This window comes from Hyaena hyaena, unplaced genomic scaffold (genome assembly GCF_003009895.1).
Source record: "Hyaena hyaena isolate Hyena2069 unplaced genomic scaffold, ASM300989v1 scaffold_841, whole genome shotgun sequence".
Taxonomy (NCBI): domain Eukaryota; kingdom Metazoa; phylum Chordata; class Mammalia; order Carnivora; family Hyaenidae; genus Hyaena; species Hyaena hyaena.
The window spans coordinates 655,678-680,104 of record NW_024081474.1 but is presented as its reverse complement, the minus strand read 5'-3'; the positions used below and the strand labels follow the sequence as shown (position 1 = coordinate 680,104).

At 35.7% G+C, this 24,427-nt stretch overlaps 1 protein-coding gene across 3 annotated transcripts in view; it reads right to left on the bottom strand.

The window, feature by feature from the left end:
* Positions 1-24,427, bottom strand: part of AGTPBP1 (ATP/GTP binding protein 1) — a 157,325-nt gene that overhangs the window by 64,275 nt on the left and 68,623 nt on the right. For all 3 annotated transcript variants that reach the window (XM_039219812.1, XM_039219813.1, XM_039219814.1), the window contains 3 exons: positions 19,417-19,514; positions 14,479-14,595; positions 2,711-3,423 (listed from right to left, as the gene is read on the bottom strand). In XM_039219812.1, coding sequence (XP_039075743.1) covers positions 2,711-3,423; positions 14,479-14,595; positions 19,417-19,514 — 928 coding nt within the window. The remainder of the gene's footprint in view (positions 1-2,710; positions 3,424-14,478; positions 14,596-19,416; positions 19,515-24,427) is intronic.

Here is a 24,427-nt window from a genome sequence, read left to right as displayed (position 1 = left end):
GTCTCCACGCTGTGTACCTGCCAAGGTCTGTGGCTCAAGTTATGCAGACTGTTGTATTAATCCTCAGATCAATTTTCTAGGTGTGCAAAATGGTTTGTTGCTGATCTAGTTGCATTTTAGGGCTGATATGCAATATCCACCATCTTGGCCTCTCCCGACAACATCCAAAATTTTTTAAGTATTAATGCACTATCTACATTGAGATATGAATATTATAATGGGTTTTCCCCCTTCCAAATGAGATGGAGAAATTTTTAATGAAGTTTTATTCATTTACTGCATTATTCTAAAAAGATTAATGAGTGAAAGGTCAGTGATAATCATAAAGCAGAAACTCAAAGTAACAAAAACATATTTTCACCAAGTAACTTTAAGAAGTCTAATGCTTCCTTTTTCTGAAAATTATGAACAGTAAATCCTTATTAATTTTGATATTATTGACTGTGTCACTGCATTTGAATAAGGACAGGCCTAAAAGTTGGCAAAAATTTACCAAATGTTATCATTTGCTCAAAAAATAACTTATAGAAGACTAGGCAAATAAGCAAACAGAAACAATATTCTCAATGTAGGATTTTTTTAAAAGCAGCATTTCTGACTACTAAGAAATCTTTATTATCTGGCTGATATTGCATATTTTATTGCAAATACAGAACCATAAAGCCTTCAGACTATCTAGCTAGTAGGGGTAAGCAAGCTTTTCCTTACGGACCAGTTAGTATATATTTTCACTTTTGCAAGCCACATAGTCTCTATGACAACTATTTAACTTTGCCATTGTGGCACCAAAACAGCCATACATAAACAAACAGAAATGGCTGTGTTCCAAAAAAACTGTATTTATAAACACAAATACGAAAGTCATAAAATTTTCATGTGTTGAAAAACTGTTATTTTTCTTTGGATTTTTCTTGAACCGTTTAAACACATAAAAACCATTCTTGGCTTGTGGGCTGAACATAAACAGGCTGTGAGCTGTATCTGACACAATGGGCCATAGTTGGTTAACCATCATCAAGGTGAATGACAATCAAACTTTTTTGATCATGACCTAGAAGACATGCATTTTAAAAATCACAGCCCTGGGGCTCCTGGGTGGCTCAGTGAGTTAAGCATCTGACTCTTGATTTTGGCTCAGGTCTTGATCTCACAGTTCATGGGAGTCCTGCATCGGGCTCGATGCTGTCAGTACAGCCTGCCTCCCCCTCTCACCACCCTTCCTCCACTCACGTTTGCTCCCTCTCACTCACTCTCTCAAAAATAAACATTAAAAAAAATAATGGCCCTGCACACACATAAGCACACACACAAGCACACACACACCCAAAACAAAGGTTTATGAAATAATACTTTGCTGTACTACATGTGACACAGTTATTTTCTCTTCTAATGCTGGATATTAATGGGTGTCAATCCACAGTTTGAAATTAGTATCTAGAGAAATTAAATTACTTTCCTCAAACATACACACACCGAATCAGTGGGACAGCCCAGTCTAGAATCCAAATATTCTGACTTGCTTTTCAGAGTACCCCATACTGCTAGGCCACACCACACTAACTCATCACTCTTATCAAGTCAGAGCCACTGGTTCAAGTATGGCTGCTACACGCATGTGTTCTTCCAGTCTTAATGTCACTTGAAGGAACAAATGCAGCCCCCCACAGTTCCTGTGGGCATCTCCTAAGGAGAAACTGAAAAGGCCAGTAGGAGCAGGACAAACTTTGTCCCCATCACTGCAACTGTTCTCAGGGCTACAACTCTGAAGGGTACAGTGTATGATGCAACCAGTGGATGCCAGGGCACATGCCCACTCCCACACGTCGTTCCAGCAGAGTGAGTCCCTGTTCTGATGCTATGTTGTATGTGATTCCATACCAGTGGGTCAAGGAGCCAACCGGCAGCATTAAACATATACTATGTTGCCAAGTAAGAATGATTAATTTATACTACACACTAAATGCAAAAAAATTAATAAGATACAGTTGTTGCTTTAAAAAAGCCTTATAGTCTAAGGAAAGTCAAATGCCCACCACAGTGTCTCCCTCTATCGTTACATACTATACTTGTAACAAGCGCATATACATGTTTTAGGTACTAGTAAACCAACATCACAAAACCCTAATCGTATTCACTGAAAATAGTCAAGTGGCAACACAAATATGTTTAAGTGCCAAATATTGCTAGTTGGCAATAATACTATTTGTAATTTCTAAAATTAATTGGCAAGATTTAAGAACTATAGTTACTGTTTTTATGAATCCCAAATTTTCAACCTTAGTATTTCTAATTTCAATTTTTATAACAAAATAATGTCCACATCTTCTTCAATCCTGTATCTAAATCAAGTTCAAATTAAAATCAAATTACTAAATATGTATTATTACTAACATTTATTGAAAGATTAGAAAATAATCTGTACTTTCAGATTCCATCTAAACAAAAAATTTCTAAATTTCTAAACTTCTAAATTGTCCCAGAGTCAGGTTTATTATGCTGGCTTCATCTGAATAAGTAACAAGCTTAGAAAATAAAGTAACCCATAAGGACAATTTCAAAACAGTGCAAAAATTTCCAAGCCAGGATAAAAAATTACAATAACTTTAATTCAGAGTACTTTTCTTCCTAAATACCCAAAGGAGTTACTTAGAGTACATCTTATATTCTGACAATGGTCCTGTTTAAAAGAAGGAAGAAATCTGAAACTCACCTCTGTACACCATAAGGCCTTTCTAAGATAGGTTCTTTGAATGGAGGTGGAATGTGACCAAAATAATCAGGATAAGCCACCTCTGAATATTCTGGGACAGACTTTGTATTTTTCACAATCTCAATATAGAGATCCGAGTCGTGGAGTGTGGGTCCATCTGAGACTTCCACTGATGTTTGTTCCACTGACGAAGTAGACTCTGTATCTTCATCATCCTCAGTGTCAACTCCAGTACAACAAAGCTTCCCTAGCTGAACTGTTCTTCCCTCAAACAGAACATTGCCACAAGCAGCCATGTGTGGACAAGCTTTAGTGCATGTGAGGACAGTAAGAGGGAGACTGTAGTCCTTCTTCACTCCTGTGGTAAAACCCGGGGCTGTCTGAGAAGGAAGGTTCTGCAATGTAATTCGGTCCAATGCCTTCACAATATCGTTGTTTAAGCCCTGGGTGGAAGAAATAGTTCTATTTTGATCGCCCGGCTGATGTGATGTTCTGCCATCATCTTTCATATCTTCTTTTGCCAGATCCATACAGGTAGGTTTCTTATCACCTTCATCTCCTTTAGGAGAAACATTAGCCTTCCTTACAACTCCTTTTCTTACATTGCCTGAATTCCCAGAAGCTTCCTCTCCTGCTGTAGGCACAACAATAGGGCCACGTACTTTCCCCTCAAATACAAAAGGCTTTGGTTCTTTGGAAATTAAATCACAGTCCTTTGAAAATGAAAAACAGAAACAAAACATACAATCCTTTAGCTGTAAATATTAAACTGTATTAACAAAATTAAGACTATATTCATTGTACATGCTGCTTCAGAATCTAACATTTGAAAATTATAAAGATGGACAAAATAGAGTATGTTTAAATTTTACTAATAAAAGACAAAATATTTAGCCACAAACTTCATCACACTTATTTTAATTTTCTATGATAAAAATAATTCCTATATATAAGAGAAATATGGGAAATTTTACAAAAGTAGAAAGAGATGGAAAGCATCCAGACTCCTATTAAAGAAAGCACAATAGGGGCGCCTGGGTGGCTCAGTCAGTTAAGCATCTGACTTCAGCTCAGGTCATGATCTCAGTTCATGAGTTCGAGTCACACGTCAGGCTCTGTGCTGACAGCTCAGAGCCTGGAGCCTGCTCTGGATTCTGTGTCTCTCTCTCTCTCTGCTCCTTCCCCACTCACACTCTCTCTGTCTCTGTCTCTGTCTCTCTCTCTCAAAGATAAATAAATATTTAAAACAAACTTTTTAAAAAAAAAAAAAAAAAAAAAAAGGAAGCACAACACCTGAACTGTTACTTCAATAACTAGAGTGTCTGTTTTGTACAAAGCAATGTTTCAGGCGCTTAAGGCCCATTAGTTTAAAAACAAAAACAAAACCTCTTCCCTCTTGCTACTTACATTCTCTGATAGCAGGAAAGGCAAGGACTGTCAGCACAAGTAATAAACATGACGTAAATATATAATATGGAACGTTAGTAGGCTAAAGTGTTATAGCAAGAAAACTGGGGAGTAGGTAACTGTGGATGGGGACTGCCAGAGGGAGGAAAATGTGCTGCAATTTTAAATGCCATGGATTAGGGAAGCCTCACTGAGAAGATGATATACAAGCAAAGGCAGAAACGATTTCCATCCACAGGCCCCAGAGAAGAAGGATGCCTGATGAATGCAGAGAACAGCAAGGAGGTTAGATGCTGGGACAGAGAAAGAGCAAGATGGATTCAAAGATGTAAAAGAGGACCAGATACTGTACGCCTGGCAGGCTGTTGTAAGAATTTTGGTTTTTACTGTGAATGACACTGGGAGTCAGTGGAGGGTTGAGGGAAGAGGAATGCCATAACATGACTTACACTGAGAAAACAAAACAAAACAAAACAAAACAAAATAGAACCTGTAAGCACAGAGTGTCTTAACCACCTGTAGTACAGGGTTTCTTAACCACAGGGGTAAGGCATTTGATCTAAATAATTCTTCTTTGTTTGGCTGCGGTTCTATGTTTCAGGGGGTGGGGCTAGCAAGACAGGGGGCACTGCCTTGTGCATGGCAAGATGTCCGGCAGCCACCCTGGCCTCCCTCCTCTGCATACACTAGATGTCCGTAGTATCCTCACCCATTTGTGATCACCTAAAATGTCTCCAGACATTGTCAAATATCCCCTGGAGACAAAATCATCCCAGTTGAGAACCACTGCTCTAGTGACCTTCTGAGAACAGACTAAGGAGGGGAGAGTAGAAGCAGAGGACAAATTCAGAGTCTGGGCAAGTTGGTAAGAGGGGATTGGATTCTAAATGCACGGTGGGGCAAAAATGACATTATCCTGTAAAAGACCAGATATGGGACAGAAGGGACAGAGAGGTATCATACACGGTGCCCAAGTGTTTGCCTGAATAAATGAAAAGCATCAGGAGTTTAGCTCTGAGATGTTAAGGGTGAGCTATTTGTATATAGTCAAGTATGTAAAGTAGGCAGCTGGACATATATGAGTCTAGAATTCAGAAGAAATGTCCATCCAGAAGATTTAAATCTGGCAGTCATTAGCATATAGATATCATTCCAGGCCATGAGACTAGAAATCTTCAATGGAAAGGACTAGAGAAAAGGAGAAGGTAAGACTGAACATTGGGTCACTATAATCTACAGAGGTTGAGGAGATGAAAATAAAACTTTAGAGGAGATGGAGACGAAAAAAACAGTGTGGAAAGACAAACACCAGGAAAGAAAAGTGTCCTGGAAACCGAGTTTAAAAAAAAGATGCTGTTGACAAGTAGCCTTTTCTCTTTTTATACTTACAAAAATAGGGATTTTGGGGGGGTCTATATCTTATATAGACTCTACCAAAGAAATACACCACAACTAATTTAACCTTTATTCTACTTCTGGGCATTAAATCTTTTATCCAACAAAGGACTTAAACACCTAAACAAAGTATATATTTAAGCCATTTACAAAATTTTGCTATTATAAAGAAGTCTGTAAAGAATATCTTTTTGCATAAAAGTTTTTGTTTAGGATGATTTCCTAAGCACTGAAATGGAATTACAGGGTCACATACTATAATCCATTTTAATGTTTAATACAAATTGTTCAAATACTCTCCAAAAATATTTATCTTAATGAACATTCCCAGTAACTACATATGAGACTATCTGTTTCAACTGCTCTCTTCCTTGCCAACATCAGCTACTATAGTTTCAAAACACTTTTCCAAAAGGGGCAGATAAGAAGTACTGTCTAATGCTATTTTAATTTGAATTTCCCTATGAGAAAAGCAAAAAAAATTTCTATACATCTGTTAACTGGTTAACTGGTTTAATTCTCCATAGGTAATTTATTTATTCTTGAAATAAAGGGTTTTTCTTATACTGCATAAATTCCTACATTATACACACATACACACGTACATGCACACATGTGCACATGCACACACACACACATATACTTATCCTCTATCTAACCCATTTTTACAAATATTTTTCTGACAATTCATCTTTTAATTTTAATTTCTTTACACACATTATGTGGTAAAAATTAAGAATCTTTTCCTTTGTGATTCAATCTTTAAATACCCACTGCATATACACCAGGGACTTGAGGACAATTCACTCTTGGCCCCTGTACCAGGTCTAAGCCAAGGAGACAGTGGAGGCACAAAGGAGGTAGTAGAAGTAGGTGGTTCTCCATTAAAAGTGTTGAAAGGATGTAAACTTGCATTTAAAAACTCTGTTGATTTATATAGACTAACATACAAAGAACAGTGCTCCATGAAGTGGCATTTTATATTGAGATGCTACTTTGATCGAAGAAGTTACTTTAATATCAAACTCAGTATGCAGCACTTGAAGTTTTTCCATAAACAAACAGGAGTACATTATGAAAGCTGCTTTTCTTAAAGAGTAAAAGAAGAGTCCATGTACATAAATGAATTTAAAATAAGTTGAGGCAAACAGTTAAGAGGTTTTATTTTTAGAACAGCAAGTTAAATGTAAATATCTTAATGTTAGTTTGCTCATCTAGGATCTGGGATCATGCTGAAGTGAGAAAAAAAACATCCCCCTAAGTACAATTTATTGATTTATTTTTTTACAGCTAAATTGTACTTTATTTTTTTTTTTTTTACAAATAGTTTATTGTCAAATTAGTTTCCACATAACACTCAGTGCTCATCCCCACAAGTGTCCTCCTCCATGCCCATCCCTCCTCCCCCCCACATCCATCAGGCCTCAGTTTTTGTCAGCATTCAAGAGTCTCTCATGGTTTGCCTCTCTCCCTTTCCCCCACCATTTCCCCTCTTCTTCTCCCCCTTGTTCCTCCGTCAAGTTCCTCCTAATCCTCCTATACGTGCAAACATATGATATTTGTCCTTCTCTGCCTGACTTATTTCGCTCAGCATAACACCCTCAAGGTCCATCCATGTTGCTACACATGGCCAGATTTCATTGTTTCTCATTGCCATGTATTATTCCATGGTATAGATAAACCACATCTTCTTGATCCATTCATCTGTTGATGGACACCCTAAGTACTAATGGATGAGGGGAAAAAAAACCCAAAACAGTATTTCCACCTACAATCTTCAGGTCACCATTGTAATGTATTACAGGCCCTTAAATTGAAGCAGTCTCCCCTTTTTTTGGAGCTTTTGTAGTTAATTTTGGAATTAAATTGTTTGGAAAAGAAGGGCTGCATGTTTAGATATAAAGGCTAATTTTTCCATAAAACAAATATTTGTTTTATGTTAAAAACACCACTGTACTTGTTTTACACCATCTGTATACATGTGGTGGTATTAATGCTGAACTGTAAAATATAAAATTATAATGCGACCCTGTAATTCTAAAAAACAACAGCAACAACAAAAACTGTTTGAAATACGGTGGGCTAGGTATCCACCCACAGAAACGCTTACAATTGCTGGATAGTAAAATATTTTAAGTACCACACAAGTGGATAAGACAGCAAATATAAAGAGCAAATAGTAAATGATGATGGGATCCCAGAGTGGTAAGACTGAATGGCTTTCACTTGAAAAATATTTGCTAAACCACAGGGCCTGGGGTTTAGGTTTTCCCATCTCAGAGTATAAAGAACAGAAGGCTATCCCAGAACCTCCATAAGGCAGGGACTGTACCAGAAGATCCTCCTCCCATAAAGATGAAACCCCAGAGAACTAAACCTTTGTTATAGAGGCCCTAAAATACCCCCACCAGAAAACAAATAGCAAGGGAAACCAACTGTCTCAATCCTCAGCTCTCACAGGATGAAAAATATCACTACCCATAAATTATAAATTGATACCAAAAGCTGCCATCACATCACATGGACTGCAGCCTGAACTCACATTATCTGAGTGGTCCAAAAACCCTCCAGGAGAAATGTAACCTAGTAACAGTGTCTGTCAAAAGCAATAAACTACAACTTCTGGAGTTTCCACATAAGTTCCACAAACAGAATTGTAAAAAAAATGACCAGCTTATAGGGGGGTAAAAAAACCAAACACACAACTAAATGAAAAATTAAACAAGCAGAAGAAAAGGAACTAAAACAAACAGATATGGAAAAAGACCTACAAGAACTTCAGACACTAAAATTATAAAACTAATTAAATGACTATATTTAATATGTTCAAAGAAATGAAAGACAACAAGAAGTTTAAGAGTGATGAAACAGATTTTTTTTTAACTTTCTAACACCAAAAATAAAGCAAATTTGAATGCCTACTGGATGTTTGTAATGACCAATCAGATAAAGCCAAAAATAAAATTAGGGAACTGGCAGACTGTTCTAAGGAATTTAGTTGAATACAGCATAGAGAAAGAGAAGGAAAATGTGAAAAAGAGTTAAGAGATATGGGAAGAAAGTAAAAAAGTCTATATCCAGGAACCCCAGGGTGGCTCAGTTGGTTAAGAGTACAACTTCGGCTCAGGTCATGATCTCATGGTTCATCGGTGTGGGTTTGAGCCCCGTGTTGGACTCTGTGCTGACAGCTCAGAGCCTAGAGCCTGCTTCAGATTCTGTGTTTCCCTCCTCCTCTGCTCCTTCCTCCTTTGTACTTTGTCTGTCTCCCTGTCTCTCCCTCCCCAAAATGAATAAACATTAAAAAAAAAAATTTAAGTCTACATCCAATTAGTAATACCAAAAGAAAAAAGAGAAGGAAAGGAAAAGATGCAGTATCCGAAGGATTTTCCAAATCCTAAGCGAAAACAACTCAAGAGATTCCAAAACACAATGAATCCCAAATAAGATTCAAAAAAGAATACCTGCCCTTAGTCAATATTATTGGGAAACTACAGAGCAAGGAGCTAAAGAAATTATCTTGAAAGGCACCAGAAACAATGTTATACAGTGAAAACATACACTTCCCATACATACTACCCAGCAATTTCACTCATAGGTATCTACCCAAGAGAAATAAAGGCAAATTTCCACAACTTTTTACACAGATGTTAATCTCAATTTTATTCATGGTAGGCCCAAACTGCAAGCATTCCAATACTCATCAAGTGAACAGGTAAAGAAACTGTGGTACGTTCATACAATGAAATACTACTTAGCGATAAGGAAAGAGCCACTGACATATCCAATAACATTGGTGAATCTCAAAACCTTAAGATGAGCACAGAAGTCTTACACCAGAGTACATTTATGTAGAATTGCAGTGATGAGAAGTTCTAGAAGAGGTAAATTAACCTACAGTGACAGAGAGCAGATCAGCTGTTACCTCAGCAGGAGATGAAGAGACTGACCACACAGGGGCCCAGAGAGATATCTGGGGTGACAGAAAGAATTCCATTATTATGGCTGGATGGGTAGTTGTACAGTAATTCACTGTACAGGACTTAAAGATGAGTAATTTACTGCAAGTAGATTATATTCCAATAAAGCTGGTTCTTAAAAATTAGCCAGAGAAAGAAACTAACTTTCAAGATGATTACAAAGTAAAAATACTTTTAGAGACAGTCACTAAAAGGTACATTTCAGGCAGAAGGAAAGTAATTCAGACTAAAGATCTGAGAAACAGTAAGAAATGAAAAACAAAATAGTAAAACTGTGAGTAAATCTTAAACACTGAATGTAAAACACAGAGCAGTATCATACACAATGATTTTTTTAAAGCTACAGTTAAAATATAAATTAAAAGTGGGTACACTGGTTTGGGAGGTGATGATACTAAGTATTCCAAGTTTCCTTTTGTAATTAAGAGAAAGAAGAACGATTAACTTCTGAATAGTAAAAATGTACATCAAGAGTAACCAGAATTTCTGCATATATGTCAATACTCAAACTTATACTATAAAGGAATGAAGTTTATTACATGTAAATTACACCTCAAGAGAGTTTATTAAAATAAAAAATAACAAGACTGTACAGCTTTCAAATGACTAAGAGTGAAAAAGTGAAACAAAAAACAGTCAATCCAAATGAAGTCCAAAGATACAAAGATGAAACAAAATCTGATCTCATAAATATAAATCTAAATAGAGTAATAGTTATATGTAAATGAACTGAATGCTCCAGTTAAATGGCAAAGACTGAGACTTGACTTTTTAAAATCCAATTATATACTGTTTAAAAGATACATTTCTAAGGATATCAAAAAGTTCAAAGTAAAAAGCTTTAAAAAGATACCAGGCAAGTCATCAAGATTAATTTAGCTACATTAATAACTTTTTAAACTTTTCTGCCTTAAAGTCTTAGATAGTTATAGATAAGTTATAGATAAAGTCTTAGATAAAGTTATAGATAAGTTATAGGTGAAGTCTTAGATAAAGTTTTTCATTTCAGAAAAATACAGAAATCAATTTATATTCATACATAATAAATAATAAGCCTCCAAAAATATATAACAAAACTGACCTACAATAAGGAGACACATTTGCAATCACAGTGAGAAATTTTTAACACACTTTTTAAAATTTTTTTTACATTTGTTTATTATTGAGAGACAGAGAGAGACAGAGCATGAGTGGGGCAGGGGTAGAGAGAGAGGGAGACACAGAATCCAAAGCAGGCTCCAGACTCTGAGCTGTCAGCACAGAGCCCAACACAGAGCTCAAACTCACAAACCATGAGATCATGACCTGAGCCAAAGTCGGACGCTTAACCGACTGAGCCATGCAGGCACCCCTAACACATTTTTCATAGTAACTGATAGCACTAGAATAAAAATCCATAAGGACAGAAAAGATCTTCTCAATGTGATAAACAATAATCCTGTCCCATTGGCCAAACACAACCGTGTCTAACAAGTGCAGAATTCTTTTCAAGGATACAAGAAGTAGTAACAAAAATTGACCAAATTCAAAGCTATAAAATAAGCCTCCAAAAATTCAAGAGAGTATAATCATAAAGAATGTCCTCTTATGCTGCTACAGTACACTAGAAATCAAAAAAAAGATAAATACAAGATTGGAAAGTCAACTTTGACATAATCAACAAATGAAAGAAAAAATCATAGTGGAAATAAAGTTTCAAAACAAACACAATGAAAATACTAAATATCAAAACATGTGTGATGTAGCTAAAATAGTAATTGGAGTGAAATCTTTACCTTAAAAATATAAATACAGTACTGAAAAAGAAGACTAAAAATTACTGGATGTCTATCTTAAAATAACAATATAACAAAAAGAACAAAAGAAGGAAAATCAAGAGGTGGCACTGTAAGCCTATCATTTAGAAATACGGGGATTAACAAAAAATGTGCTAAAAGTGACTGTAGGAAAGAGTAAGTGGGAAAGGGACCCAGTTTTTCCGGATTAAATTATGTGAAGCTATGTGACTCTTTAAACTCTGTTTATATCTAACTTTCATAAAAAAAAAAAAAGGAAAGAAAGGAAAAATAAAACATAACAAAAGTTCATATGGTAACCGTCATCCTGCTACACAAATACATGAAAAAAGAGCTGTGAAAATTCACAATTTTGACACTTCCCATATTCTGACATTAGGAAACAAAAGCAAATAAAACTGTAACTGTCACTATGAATAAATAATCATAGTTTTTAAAAGGCCCCTCAAAAAGTCTGTTGATAATTACTTTCACACTTCTATAAGTTGTCTTCAAATGTATTCAATTTGTCTCCATCTGGCCACTGAATAGTAGGCTTAACACATCTGGAAACAAAGTGGGTGGTGTTCAGAATTCTAACAAACACATCAAGTAATTTTAAGCTCCAATGGTTGATACCGAATGCAAATTCAAGCGGAAAAAGTCATTATTTAAAAAGATGAAATTAATTTCATTTGTGTTTAATCTCTCATGATCCACCAGTTTTAGATAAGATGATGGCTGAAAAATTCTTTCAAACACTTCTTATCAGGAACCGACCAATATTTTTAATTCTCAAAAATATATCACTTAAATACTGCTGCTTCAATATAGCTCCAACACACAATTAAAAAATAGAGACTAAAGTATCCAAATGATGCATTCATCTGAAATTTTAAAATGAGAAAGAGGGGTGCCTGGGTGGCTCAGTAGGTTAAGCGTCCGACTTTGGCTCAGGTCATATCATGGCTCATGGGTTCGAGCTCCACATCGGGCTCTGTGCTGACAGCTAGTTTAGAGCCTGGAGCCTGTTTCAGATTCTGTGTCTCCCTGTCTCTCTGACTGTCCCTTGCTCATGCTCTCTCTCTCTCAGAAGTAAATAAAAGATTAAAAATTTTTTTAATTAAAAAAATAAAAATAAGATAGTCAACTGCCAACATAGCTACTTTAGAAATGATTGTCCAGTTGTGTAAATAAAAGACCACGTGCTATTCCCGTAACACATGCCACAGAAATATAGCTACCTATTCTTCATTAAACTTTATGGAAACATATAGAACACATTAATAAGTACATATTAACTGAAATACCTGAAATAGCTTCTTTTGCTTACACATAAATAAAAGGAGTAATTTACTTGGAAAGACTTCTCAGAACACTTACTCTCTGACAAACCTGTCTTTACCATCTAGCCCTGGCCAAAGTCAGAAGACAAGTAGGAATCTGCTTCTAGGAGCAGCCAAACTAAAGGACAAGCTGCCCAGCTGTTAGGTGCCAAGCAGGAAACCATCAAGGGGAGCCCATTCTGGGTGATGAATTAACAGGCAGGCATACGAGAACTCACCATCATAGCCTACAAGAAGGAAGTAGCCTGTGAGAGAATGAGAATCAAAATTCTGGCCTTGACACCCATTAAAAATTATTTTTCTTTATTTGCACATCAAAACACCTACCATTTTTAATCATGTTCTACGGTTCTTATACACACATAGAGAAGAAAGAAGAAATTCCTTCCCCAAATCCCTTCTACAGTATTTTTCTGCTTTGAGTTAGCAGTATTTGTCACCTCCCAGGTTTTATTTTTAAGTAGTTCTTAGCTGGGCACAAAGGTGCAAGACCAGCCATACATCTAGTAGGTACAGTATCCTTTCCCAAACACCTCTTCCTGCCTCCTTTTTCTTTTTTTGACAAATACCACTCTCCTTACTCCTGCCTTCTTTCTAGTCCCCCTGATTTCAGAGGACCTTCCAACACACCCCAGATCTTTGAGAGTACCGAGGAAATGGGGAAGGGAGAGGAAGAACAACTTGCTACTGTTCCCAAACTTGCTACTGTTAAGATCCCAAAGAGAACCCTGAAGAATGAGCACTGTGAGATGTCAACACGACTCACACACGGATTGTTCCTGATACGTACGGTACATACAATACAGTACTGTTCATGTGTTTTCTCTTCCTTAAGATTTTCCTATTAACATTTTCTTTCTCCCAGCTTGCTGTATTGTACCAACACAGTATATAATACATACAGCGTACAAAATATGTTCATCAACTGCTTACATTATCAGTAAGGATTCCAGTCAACAGTAGGTTACTAAGTAGTTAAGTTTTGGGGGAATCAAAAGTTACACATGCATTTTTTACTCCGTTCAGAGGCTGGTATCCCCAACCCCTTTTCAAGGATCAACTGTATTTCTCTTTTTTTATTTCTCAACACATAACCTCACAGTAAAGTCTTTTTCTTTAGGCAACTAGGAATTAAATGTATGGGTTTAGGGGGTATGGGACTTGTATTAAGAGCTGAATAAATCTGAGATTATCTGGTTGAAACCCTTTATTTTACAGGGACTTATTCAAGGACCCACCACAAGTAGGTGGCTGAGTGAGAATAAGAAATTAAATCTACTAATCACCATCAATTTAATCTGGTTTACTTGCTGTGTAGCCCACACTAATTACACACACTCCAGTAAATAAATGAAGGTAAGAAATTTAACAAAAGTCACTCTCCCTGTGAACCCAATCAGATACAAAGACTTCAAGTTGTCCTCCCCTACCCCCACACCCCACCCTGCTATATGGGGACCTCTGGGAAAAACAATCCAACAAGCAGACTACAGTTTTAATTTAGCACTTTCTTAGCTCTCGTCTCCCCTTCAGTTCGACGCAACTGAAACAAAGACGACTTTAACATAAGATTTAGAAATGTCATTTTAAAGATTATTTTTTACATAAGTAAGAAACTATGCCAATTAAAGCAATGAGCCAAAGTGATGAAAAATTTTAAAGCTAGTCCAAAAATTAAATGGGCTGGTCCCCTCCTTTTACAAATAAGCAGTTTGCAGCTCAGAATGCTAAAGTGGCAGTCAAGATAATACTACTCTCATGTTTTAGAAACAGAAAGCAGAAAGAAAACAATGATTATATACCTAAGAAAGAAAAAAAAGAATTTTTTCTTAAAATCATATAAGATGCTGTATTTTCTATATTTATACCTGAAAATCATCAACAAGCTCAGGGAAAAGGTGTTCATACATTTTAAGTTCTTCTATTGTTCTTCCTGGTTCCTGTTGGGGTTTTAGTTTGTTAATATCCGTTTCAATATCATCATTCTGAAATAATAAAAATGTCACCAGTTAAGAAAAAGTTACAGATTATATTTCAGATTAAAGTTTTCCAAATTATTAATTACATGTAAAGAATAATCACTGAATAAAAGTTGTATAAGTTAAAACTTGCTTGTATTTTTGCTTCATTGTTGCATTTATCATTGTTTTGGTTGTTTTATTTTTGTTATAGTTTATTCTAATAGAACACAGTATTTAAGCTCCTCAAGATGGAAAACCTTAGCATCAAGATCCAGACTAAAGTATGCTTTCCCCTATATCCTGAACTGTCATAATTTCATTCATATTTTACAGTAAAACTTAAAACTAAATTGAAAAATATAAATACATGATGGTGGTGGTGGTGATAATCATAACATTTACTAAGCACTGAAAATGTGTGAAGTGCTATGCTAAGGATTTTAAATAATTTAACCTGCATAATAACACTATGAAGTAGATTGCATTGTTACCTCCATTTTATTTTATTTTATTATTATTTTTTTTTTGTTACCTCCATTTTAATTGAAGAGGAAACGGAGGCAGAGAGAGGGTAAGTGGCTTGCTCAAAATTACACAGTACGCAAAGAGAGGAGCCCGGATGATGTAAAACTAATCACTGATTTCAGAGCGTATGCTCATGCTCAATTCTGCCTCAACATAAACTAAGGATTATACCGTCCTCTTGTATTTCTTGGTCAATAAAGTTCCCTTAGAAAAGCTCAGTGTCACCACCCACTTTGTCTTTCGGGGGAAAAAAATAAAAAGTTGAACAAAAAATAAATGTTTATTTAATCATTTCTGAATAAACAGAAATGATTTCTATGCCCTTTTAGGAAAGAAGAGGGTAAATTTAAAGGAGAGGTCTGACCTCAGAAAAACAAGATATGTATCCGGGATGAATTTGATCTGTATCTGTTCAAAGACCCAATGTACACTGTGACAGAAGGACAAGTGTCAGTTTACCTACTACCCAAGCTATTCTCTAGGACCTTCACCAAATGTAGCCTCACACAAATACAAATTCACCATCACCTTCACTGCTAAAGAGAGATGGAAGACCACTTACTTTGTCTGCAATGGGCATTCATTTTAACTTTGCATTTATCTTACTATCAGAGTGAACTTACTTTTAGCCTTAAATTTCTTCTACCAGGCCCCAATTCTTAAAATGCTTTCTATACATGTATACACATGTGCACAGTCTCCATAGACCCTATGTATATATTTCATATTAAGTAATTTAAAAAGAAAAACATACTATGTATTTCTCATATTTTATATTTAGGAACTTAGCTATCACTTGTATAACCAATAAAAAGATTTTCTCCATTGCCATAAATAATAAACACTATCTATATTTAGGGAGTATCATGTTAATTACTGAATCATTATTATATTATTATTAGTACACGAATATGTAATTTTATGTGTCTTCAACTTATGCATTGATGAAACAAAATATAGAATTTCCTTTATTGGCACCTAATAGACAATGCTGTTAAAATAACAAAAAGTTTACAAAAGTATTCTTTCTCTAAACATACTAGAATTCAATATTCAATATTCTGTGAAAATTGAGCCTTACATATTAGCTCTCTACTTTCAAAAGAACAGTCATTGTGGACCAAAAAAACTACACTTTGAGAGGTCAATAGCAGGAAATTCTGTGTTTTGGTTTAGGAAAAAACAAAAATGAAGAGCTACTGACATCCTTAGGGAGGAGAAAAAAACCTGTCTATCACTCCTTAAAGTTCTTCTAAACTAAAGGATGGGGAAAATACACATTGAAGTATATATACTGTATACAAGTATACTGACAAGTCCTGGCTATCTGGAGATGAGTCTTCTAAACCTCCAGCTTTCTATAAATGCTCTAAACTGAAACATCTGGGGTAAAGAGAATGGAGAATGGAATCGCTATGGTGAGGAGAAAAACTGTCCCGATGAGTATAACCATAATGGAACACAAAAAATATTAAACCCAATGCATATCAGGTTCACCTGAGAAGGTAAGAAGTAATGGGATTTAGAATAAAAGGAAAAATTAAGTCTAAATATGTAACTGCCAAAGACAGTGAGAGGCAGACTGTGGTGAAGAAGAAAAATAAGGTAATAGAACTCGGCAGTCTCAAAGAGCCAATAATTGTGTAGCACTTTAAAAAAATAAATAAGTAACATTTTGGCATAGCATGGTGGTTAAGAGAGCTGCCATTCACATCAGACTGTTATATTCTGATATATTCTGTTATATTCTGCCCCCTCTCATAAGCTACATTAATAATCCTTCTGTGCCTCTTTCTTCTGATTATTAGCCCTGTAAAGCAGAGGTAATAATACCACGTACCTTAGAGGACTGGGATGAGGCTTTATAGTCACTATACGTAAAGAGCATAGGTTAGCATAGATGGTAAATTCAAGTGGTAACTAGACTTATCATGGTGAACATTTCATAATGTCAAATCATAATGTTGTAGTATGCCTGAAACTAATAAAATAGTGTATGTCAACTATACTTCAATTTTTAAAAAAAAGAACATGGGTGCCTGGGTGGTTCAGTCTGTTAGGCATCCAACTCTTGATTTCGGCTCAGGTGTGATCGCAGGTTCATGAGTTCAAGGCCCATATCGGGCTCTGTGTAATGGTGCAGAGCCTGTTTGGAATTCTCTCTCTGTCCCTCTCTGCACCTCCCCGACTCATGCTCACTCTCTCTCTCTCTAATAAATAAGTAACAAAAATAAAAAAGAGCATAGACTAGCATAAGATTAGGTGTTCCATAAATTCATTCTATCATTTTTTTCTTATTATTACAACTACTGTGTTAAGGTAAAGTGGGGGAAATCATGGATACTCCAGTGAGTAAGACAGCCAACAACTATATTTTCCAAAGATATGAATGTCACAAAAGAGAAAAAATATGTGGACATGTTTTAAATTAAAGGAGATCTAAGGGACAAGATAATTAAACACAATACCTGATGCTGGCCCCTGTATTAGAGAGAAAAAAAATGTCATAAAGGACATTTATTAGATCAGCTGACAGTCGAATATGGATGGTAGGCAGATGAAAATGTTCTATCACTATAAATTTACGAAGTTGATAACTGCATTGTATTATGTAAAAGAGTATCACTATTCTTAGAAAATACACGGTAACATATTTAGGGGTAAAGGACCATGATACCTAACATATGTAATTTTACTCTATGATTTTTTTATAAAATTTTTAAGTATGTATTCATGCATATATGCTAACAATCTCCAAGCAGCAAAATAGAATCATTTTATAATTGCTATTTCCCCACCCATCTGTCTTTACATCTGTAGTGATCACAACAACAGACATTTTAATGAGAAACCCGAATCATAAAGAATGGATTATACTCAACACACTATGTTTTTAGTAACATGGAAACATACACCACATAAAAGTTTCTATCAAAATATAATACTTTAAATCATAAATTTAGTGTCAGTCTGAAAAATTTTACCATCCTTGAACACTCACTTCCCAAAGAATCCAAGCAGGTGATTTTTAATATACTTCCTATTATCTAAAGAATACCTTACATAACAATCTAAATTCTTACCCCATAGTTCTTTCACTTCCATCAAGTCCAGAACCACAATCACACAGCCCAGATTTTTTGCCTTGCTCATCAGAGTCTGTATGGTTTTTCTTCTTTGTAGCTTCTTGAGGTAAGAATGCAGACCATCATGCTGTCCTGATTGGCTAACTTGACATTTCTGCCAAAGCATGCCTTGGTGATCACGTTTGGTGATAATGAAACTGGTTCTCCATCTACTATGAAGATGGAAATCCCAGGGCACCTGGGTGGCTCAGTTGGTTAAGCATCCAACTTTGGCTCACATCGTGATCCCGCGGTTCGTGGGTTCGAGTCCTGCATCAGGCTCCATGCTGGCAGCCAGAGCCTGGAGCCTGCTTCTGATTCTGTCTCCCTCTCTCTCTACCCTTCTCCCACTCATGCTATGTCTCTCTCAAAAATAAATAAACATTAAAAACAGTGGGAAAAAAAGGCAGAAATCTCCGTCCAGTATCTTGGATTCTATCTCCAGAGAGGGCCAAATACTCAGTGTACCCAATTTTGATGAAACATTTCAAGACAAAAAGGCCCATGCAGGCAAAGGTCAAATGAATCCCTCCCCATCTTCCAAAAAAGCACTAAGTTAAACAGTTGAAAACTAAAAGAGTTAAACAGATACTTTTCCAAAGATAGTAAAATGTCCCCCTCTAACACTAAATAAAGCAAATAGTCTCTACACTTCTAGGAGTGCCATCAAATTCTGAAAACTCCCCTGCATCTCCACTTAATGTCACATGACAATATTTTTTTTAATCTTGTCTCAATTCAATAAATACTTTTGTCCATCTTCTTCTCCAATTAACTGAAACCTAAGAATCATTATGTAAACACTAATTCTTACCAAAGAGCCAGTAGTTATAAATTATTTTTCCTACTATGTTGATTTCCCCAAAAGATTGATGAAAGAGGAGCAGGTTGCCACTTAGAGTCTCAAATTACTCTCCTTCAGACTTAGATTTCCTTAGACTTTGAAACCTAAGCCAGATGGATTACCTGAGGTCATCCTGGCCCAAGAGAGTTATTTTAACACCCTCTTCAGACCAGCGTATTCAGAGCAATATTATTTTCCCTTTCATTACTTCAGTGTCCACCCTCATCACAATAAACAGATGGGCACAAGATGAATTAATCTACCATTAAGCTATACATACTATCTCCCCAGTCTTGGTTTTACACTGTGGATACAATTTAGAAAGTTGACTAAAGACGGAGTCACACTAACCTTAAAATTCTGATCTACATCATCTTCATTTTCAGTTTCATTTTCGGCTTCTAAGTCAAGCTCATCGTTGTCATCACTTTCATCCACTACGTCGTCCACTGTGACACAAAATGTGCTATGAGTAGGTCAGAGGTAAGTATTCTGCAACATGCACATCCGAAGACAGGGTGGCACAGATATACCACATTGGTAATTCAGTCACCAAAGGAAAAGTTAAAGAAATGCCTCATTAAAAATGTCTCTAACGCTATTGAAAAACCTGGCAGATAAAGTGAAAGTGCTTCAAAGTTTGAAAAAGCACTGTAAAAACGTCTGGGAGTTTTTACTGGTATTCTCAGTTTTTAAAAATGAATAATGTCTTCTGTTGCAACAGCCTGAAACATTTTATACCCTGTACATGACAAATTTCAAGAACAGCTTTATGCCTTTAACAACTGACTTCCCATCTGTTTGTTTCAATGGCTACTATGTGTCTTATACAGTGCAATGTGATAGGAATTTTTTTAAATATGTGTAAATATAGACCCTGTCTGCAGGGAGTTCATAAGGTTAAAGAGCAGAAAAGAGTAAACAGATTACTACAATATAAGAGACTTATGTTCATGAAGGCATATATGTAAAAATGCTGTGGTAATACAAGGGATGGAATAACTAACTTCAAATTGCTTGGGGTCAAGGGGCTTTGAGTGATCGCTTCACAAAACAGGTAGTGATTAAGCAGTATCCTGAAGAAAATATGGCAGCTTTCTAGGTGAACATAAGGGTGAGTAAGTGTGGCTTTTAAGAAGATAAAACAAAAATTTGAGATGATATCTTTGGAAAACAGCAACTGTGACTAAACTTGTATGCTTGGGGAAAAGTACTAAGAAAGGCAAATAAGAATGAGAACATGAAGGTTACAGTAGGCCAAGTAGTTTAGATTTTTAACCTTGGGAAGATCAGCAATGAGAATTTTCAAGAGGAAAATGGCTTAATTCATTTGAAATTTTTCAAAAGATCATTTTGGCAGGTGTGAGAGAGGGAGAACATATCTGGAGGGGGACCAATTAACTGGAGACAGTAACTATCTGACCGATAAAGCAGGAATGGAGATAATGAATATATACTAGGAAAAAACTCAAGGAATAGAATGGAAAGGGACATGAGGACCATGGCTATAGGGGAGACAAGGAAAGAAGAGTAGAGTACTCAGGTAAGTAACTGAGTGCTTTAAAACAAAGTAGAGAATATTTTAAAAGGGTTATTTTTCAGGGTGCCAAGGTGGCTCAGTTGGTTCAGCATCCTACTTCAAAATCCTGGTTTGAGGATTAGAGCCCCACACTGGGCTCTGGGCTGACAGCTCAGAGCCTGGAGCCAGCTTTGGATTCTGTGTCTCCCTCTCTCTGCCCCTCCCCGGCTTGTGTATGCATATGCACTCTCAAAAATAAACATCTAAAAAAAGGATATTTTTCTAAACTATTTAACTCTATTGAGGAAGAACTGGCTAATAAAATTGTATATGTTAAAGTGTACAATGTGATGATTTCATACAAATACACAAGGTAAAATGATTACCAAAACAAAGATAACTAATACATCCATCACCTCACATAATTAACATGGTCAAGAGTGTCTGTGTGTGTGTGTGTGGTAAAAATGCTTAAAAACTCCTCTCGTAAATGTCCAAGTATGCAATACTACATGAGTAACTATAGTTACCATGCTATGCATAGATTCTCAGAACTTAATCCTTTTAAACTGAAAATCTATACCCTTTGACCCCATCACCTCATTTACCACTCCCCACACCTGTGGCATCCGACATTCCATCCTCTGTTGATACAAAATCATTTTTTGTGCTGCTGTTTTGTTTTTTTTTAAGATTCCACATATAAGTAATACTATACAGTATTCGTCTTTCCATCTGGTGTATTATTTCACTGGGCATAATGCCCTTCAGATTCATTCATGTTGTAGCAAATGGTTGGATTTCCTTCCTTTATTTTGGCTAAATAATATTCAAATATATATATATATACATATATATGAGAGAAGGAGAGAGAGAGAGAGGAAGGAAGCAAGACAGGAAGGAAAGTAGGTTGATAGATATCACAGTCTTTTATCCCCTTATCTATCAAAAGACACTAAGTTTATTTCTTTTTTTTTTTAATTTTTAATGTTTTATTTATTTCTGAGAGAGAGACAGCATGAGGCAGGGGAGGGTCAGAGAGAGAGGGAGATACAAATCTGAAATAGGCTCCACGTTCTGAGCTAGCTGTCAGCACAGAGCCCGACACAGGGCTCGAACACACGAACGGTGAGATCATGACCTGAGCCGAAGTCGGTCGCTTAACTGACTGAGCCACCCAGGCGCCCCACATTAAGTTTATTTCTAACTCTTGTCTATTGTGAATAATGTTACAAGGAATATGGGTGTACAGATCTCGCTTTAAGATCATTATTTCAATTCCTTTGGATATATACTCAGGAATAGGATTGTTAGATCAAATGGTAGTTCTATTTTTAATTTTTTGAGGAACCTCCATACTGTAGCTGTACCATTTTCACATTCCCACCAACAGTGTTAAAGAGTTCTATTTTCTTCACATCCTTGCAGATATTCCCTATGTCTTGTCTTTTCGATAATAGCCATTATAACAGGTGTGAGGTGATATCAGTAAGTGGTTTTGATTTATTACCCTGATGATTACTGACATTGAGCACTTTTTCATAAACTATCTGCCATTTGTATGTCTTCTTTGGGAAAATGTTTATTTAGGTCCTTTGCCCAATTTTTAGTTGGATTACTTGCTTTTGTACTCTTCAGCTATGAGAGTTCTTTATATATTTTTAGACAGTAGCTCATTCTCAGATATATGTTTTGCAAGTATCTTCTCCCATTCTGTAGGGCAATAAATTGAAATTGAAACTGAAATAAAACAGAATCTTTTTAGTTTGTCAAAATCCCACTTGTTTCTTTAGCTTCTGTTGCCTGTGCTTTTGGTGTCTTACCCAAGAAATCACTACCAAGACCAATGTCAAAGATCTTTTTCCCTAAGTTTTCTTCTAGGAGTTTCACAGTTTCAGGTCTTGTAATTAAGTCTTTGATCCATTTCAAGATAATCTTTTATGGGTGGTATAAGATAGGATACAATTTTATTCCTTTGCATGTGGACATCCAGCTTTCTCAATACAATTTATTGAAAACAATGTCCTTCCTCCACTGTGTATTCTTAGTGCCCTTAACAAAAATTAATTGACCCCATATGTGCAGGTTTAGTCTGGGCTCTCTATTCTGTTACACTAATTTATGCTATATTTGAGTACCATCCTGTTTTGATTACTATAGCTTTGTAATAGTTCGAAATCCAGAACTAATGCCTCTCTAGCTGTTCTTCTTTCTCAGGATTGCTTCCACTACCGGGGGTCTTTTCTAAGTTCCATAAAATTTTAGAAAAGTTTTTTGTGTTTCTGTGAAGAATGCCATTGCAATTTTCATAGAGACTGCATTAAATCTGTAGATCACTTTGGGTAGTACAGGCCTTTTCACAATATTAATTCTTCCAATCCAAGAACACAGGATATCTTTCTATTTATTTGTATCTTCTTCAATCTCTTTCATCAATGTCTTATAGTTTTCAGCGTACAAATCATTCAACTCCTTGGTAAATTTTTTCCTATTTTGTTTTCAATGCTATTATAAATAAAACTTCTATCTTCTCTTTCAGATAGTTTATTAAGTGTATAAAAATGCAACTGATTTTTTGTATATTTGATTTTATATCCTGCAAATTTACTGAATTCATTTATTCTCTGTTTCCTCATCCATAAAATGAAGACACCCAGAGTGTTGCTGGGAGCATTACACAGGCTAATATATAATGTGCCAGGCAAGAAGTATGTGCTCTGAAAATGTGTGTTATTACTGTTGCCTGAGGAACTATGGTACTGTCCTAGGTCACTCTGTAACAGCAGCTCAATTCATCCTAATTAATACAGTCATCAAATTGCCTTAAGATCGTTTGGAAATAGCAAAAATTAAATATTCATATTATATATATATACATAATATATATGTATATATATATGTACATAGTAACGTGGGTCAATGTATTCCAATGTACTAAGAGCAGTTGGTCACGGATAAACAAGGGAAGAACTGACATTTAGAGAATGAACTATAAGACAGAAAGAAAAAGACAGAATTCAGCAAAGTCTATGGCAAACAAGAAAGATGACTACTTGGATAAGGAGAAGGGAAATCACGGTTCAGTATCAGAGAGAAAATGTTTTTAATTTTTAACCAGACTTCTCAAATATTTTCCTTTACATGGTATCTCCCTTTGGTTTTCTGTTCCAAATGTGAAATGTCATATAGCTTTGGGTGTGTGAGGCCTTCTTTTCTATTCTAATGAATAATATCAATTATTAAAATTATATAATTAAAATCAGGGAATATAGATCCTTGTTACTGATCTTCAAAATGTCCTTAGCTCATTTATACTAAATGAAATTTAAAATACTCATTTAAACTAAAATACAGGGAAAAACTCAAATGCCTATCAATAGGAAACTAGTTAGATAAATTATATTATATCTATATGATATAACAATTAAAAGGAATGAGTCAGTACTTTCTGTAAGGTTTTGGAACGTATCTTCCAAGGAGTTTATTTTGCTTTTGCTATTGCTCCTTGAATGTGATCCACTTTCCCTCTGTTTTCTAAATGGTTTTGTTCCTGTAACTGCATACATAACACACAGAGAAAGGCTATTGAATTTTATATGTATCTTATAAACAGTACTTCAACAACTTTTATCTGGTCTAAGACACATCTTCTTAACTGACTTGCTGGGATTTTCTATATAAACAAAAATATCCTCCACAGATACTGATAATCATTGAAAGAGTAGGATAAAGTAAAGACCCTTCTTTTCCCGGGCTTATGGATCTGCCTAGAGCTTTCAAAATGATGTTAATGAGCAATGGTTGAGTAAAGCATTCTCTAATACTTCATTACTGTGTGTGATG